Source organism: Dendroctonus ponderosae, unplaced genomic scaffold (assembly GCF_020466585.1).
Source record: "Dendroctonus ponderosae isolate FM_Combo_2020 unplaced genomic scaffold, Dpon_F_20191213v2 Dpon_F_20191213_3, whole genome shotgun sequence".
NCBI lineage: Eukaryota > Metazoa > Arthropoda > Insecta > Coleoptera > Curculionidae > Dendroctonus > Dendroctonus ponderosae.
Genome location: NW_026018508.1, coordinates 510,823 through 514,019, shown reverse-complemented (window position 1 = coordinate 514,019; position 3,197 = coordinate 510,823). Strand labels below are relative to the sequence as shown.

General features: G+C 32.8%; 1 protein-coding gene across 2 annotated transcripts in view; it reads left to right on the top strand.

Moving 5' to 3' along the window:
- Window positions 1-382: 382 nt before the first annotated feature.
- The window catches only part of LOC109542543 (dynamin-like 120 kDa protein, mitochondrial), a 45,345-nt gene continuing 42,530 nt past the window's right edge, over window positions 383-3,197 (top strand). The window contains exons 1-7 of one of the 2 annotated variants that reach the window (XM_048664580.1): window positions 383-547; window positions 1,783-2,023; window positions 2,082-2,217; window positions 2,294-2,422; window positions 2,553-2,612; window positions 2,690-2,904; window positions 2,981-3,196. In XM_048664580.1, the coding sequence (XP_048520537.1) occupies window positions 519-547; window positions 1,783-2,023; window positions 2,082-2,217; window positions 2,294-2,422; window positions 2,553-2,612; window positions 2,690-2,904; window positions 2,981-3,196 (1,026 nt within the window). In that variant the 5' untranslated portion in view covers window positions 383-518. The remainder of the gene's footprint in view (window positions 548-1,782; window positions 2,024-2,081; window positions 2,218-2,293; window positions 2,423-2,552; window positions 2,613-2,689; window positions 2,905-2,980; window position 3,197) is intronic. The other variant, XM_048664581.1, reaches the window with a different exon arrangement.

Below are 3,197 nucleotides of genomic sequence, written 5' to 3'. Positions count from 1 at the left end.
AATACAGAAACTCTTACTTACACAAGCCCAAGAAGAGCAATATGTACAACATCTCATTGAAGAATGTTAAATGTTGCAAATAAAAAAGATACTTTACATTCAAAACGAAATCAAATTATATTTTACCTATTCCTGATCCATTTATAAATTATTAGATTAACAAGAATATTGAAATTATAAAATAAAATTATTATTACCATCATGCGTTAAACAAGTTCAATATTTTATGGTTTTATTAAATATATGAAGTTTTCACTTCTGTTGAGCGTCCCGTGACGCACACCATTTTTTATTTTTATGGCTTAAATCGCATCTGTATCTTGGTTCTTCGCTGCTATGGGAAGTATAATCTATGTACAGCACGGCTGCTGCACATATGCTATTTGTCAATGGTACTTCTCTATCTCTGTCAATTACCGGAATATTAGTCAGAAAATTTGACTTATTTGGAATTTAGTATCAAAAAGGTTTGTTCTTGTTTTACTAGAAGTTATGATGCAATAGTCAACGACCGCCCTATGGAGCATTTACTTAAAGGAAAATTCGGGTAAGATGGCAACTTCATTCCAAGTGAAATATGGTTATGTCAATTTATTGTCGCAATTATTTTTATATAAGCCCCTTATAATTTACTTCATAACAATAGGTATTGTTCGGTCATTTTCTTTGATTGTTAACCCCGAAAGGTGCTATCAACCATATTTAAAAAAAACCATCATTTAAAGAAACATAAGTTATAATTATTGTTCGATAGACATCGAACAGCCGGAGAGAATTATATACCGGTGCCTATCGCCTTGTTACGAAGGTATATACGGTTTTAACTTGGTTAATTTGCGATAGTGTCGGTTGTGTTTATTGGCGGTTAGAAAAACCCTTTAAATATTTAAATAGTAGAACGTCTGTACAAAACATTCTCCATGTAAGTGCTAAAATGAACTAAACATTCTAATAATATTTACATACAGCCAGATTTAATTTTTATTAAACTATTTTGCTATAGAGTGAATGTTTAATGTATTTGTACTGATAGTTTGCAGACCTGATCGGTTTACCAAAACTTTCTAGTCGTTCTAAAGTAACCATAATTCGAACATAATTGGTTTATAGATACGTGCCTGTTTTTCAAAATCCGATATGTACACCGTGTGTATGCATTTCAGCCATAAAAATATGCACAATGGCGCTAAAATCTTTTATCTAGGTATGTATGTACAGGGTCATTCATTGAATTTTGGCCATCCTGTTTTCATATCTTTTTGAGGTATTTGGAGGAAAGGAAAAAGGAAAATGTTCTAAATTATCTGCTTTGTTTCTCTGAATTCTCAGGCTGTAGCTAGTCTGTCAAGTTTATTATAAGATAATATTAATTGAAACAGGATGTCTCAAATTCAAGTAGCAGACCAAACTTATTATTATTAAAAAATAGAATGCTTTCCTTTAGGTTGCATACTCTTTAACGTCGACTCACAACAAACTATCTACCATGTGACCATCATGGATAGTTAAATTACAATACAAATGGGACGTCCCAAACATTAAGCACGTGTGAATTAACGTTTTAGTAAATTTAGCTAATTAACCGATCAATCGTTTAGTTTCAAATAATCTTTTGCATCTTCTTTAAATAAAATTAATCAACGCATTATTTGGTTTTCATTCAGTATCAGTTTTATAAAAGCGGAGCAAATACTATTCCTATTGTGGATTGTTAGTTGTGTATTACTTATTGTTGTTTACTAGATTATTATAACATAAAAACTGTAAAATTTTTATTTCTAGTCGCCTTGTGATTAGCTCTTATTCAAATCAACCCATAAGGTATGGCACCCAGAAACGGATGTACATTTCCAGTATTTGGGGTGGGCGAGCCACTGAAAGAACAAAGCCTCTTTTTTATCAACATTACAAATTCCAAAAACGAGAATACGGAATGTTTGTTGTTAGGGCATTGAGAGGAGTTCTGAAAATTAGGTACTTGCTTTTAGGAGGTGCTGTAGCTGGTGGAGGAGCCTTGAATAAGGTAACAAATTTTATGTGAAATGAAAGTACCTACATCTCTAATCAAATATGGCTTTTAGAAATACAATGATTGGAAGGAAGGCATGCCAAACCTTAAATGGCTTGATGATGTTCTTCCTGATAACGATAAGTGGAACCAATGGAGAGGAAACTTGATAGAGTTAAGAGATAATGTGAAAAATAACATCGATATCGGTAAGACAACAATAACCTTTTTTTAACATTAACAAGGTAAATTGATTACACTTATATTGGATGTGTTTGGTTTTAGACCCAAGAATAGCTGCTTTGTCAGAAGCTAAATATGCCCAACTTAAAAGTTGGTTTGACCAAAGACTCGATGATGCGGTTGCAGCTGCCGAAAAAGTAGAACAACAGAGTGCAAATAGTTCTTCTAAAGGTAAATGGAAATATCAATCATGAATATTTGAGTACATTCCGTCTAACTAGTAACATATAAAAAATAAATCGATACCAAATGGAAAGCGTTTTTAGTTTACTAATTTAAGTTGTTTTAATTTCTTATTTAGGTGCAAGTTCCTTGCCATCACTTGATGAGCTTCCTGATTTCATTGACCGAATGTACTCAGGTATGAAATCCGAAATGAAAACTACCGGGAAAATATGTACAGGCCACTTAAACTATGCTTACAAAAATGTATTTCAGAGATAAAGAACGAAATACAAGATAAACATACTGCCTTCGCAAGGCCTTTTGCCAAAAAAGATGGCGAAGAAGATAGAGTTAAAAAGGAGGCACAACAAAGGTTAAATGAAATCCAAGAAGAAATGATGCAAACCCAAATTAAATATCAACGGGAACTAGAAAAATTAGAACGAGAGAACAAAGAATTAAGGAAGCAAAACCTATTACTGAAACAGGTAAAGTGAAACAATCCGAATTAAAAGTATGATATGCCCCATATTGCATTTGTTAAAAAGTTAGTTTTTATTCTAGGGTCGAAAACCAAATCTAAAAAAAATCAAACGAAGTTTGATTGACATGTATAGCGAAGTGTTAGATGAATTAGCTGATTACGATATTGGCTACAACACCCAAGATCAGTTGCCTAGAGTTGTCGTTGTCGGAGATCAAAGCAGTGGAAAAACATCAGTTTTAGAAATGATCGCTCAGGCCAGAATTTTTCCAAGAGGAGCTGGGGAAATGATGACAA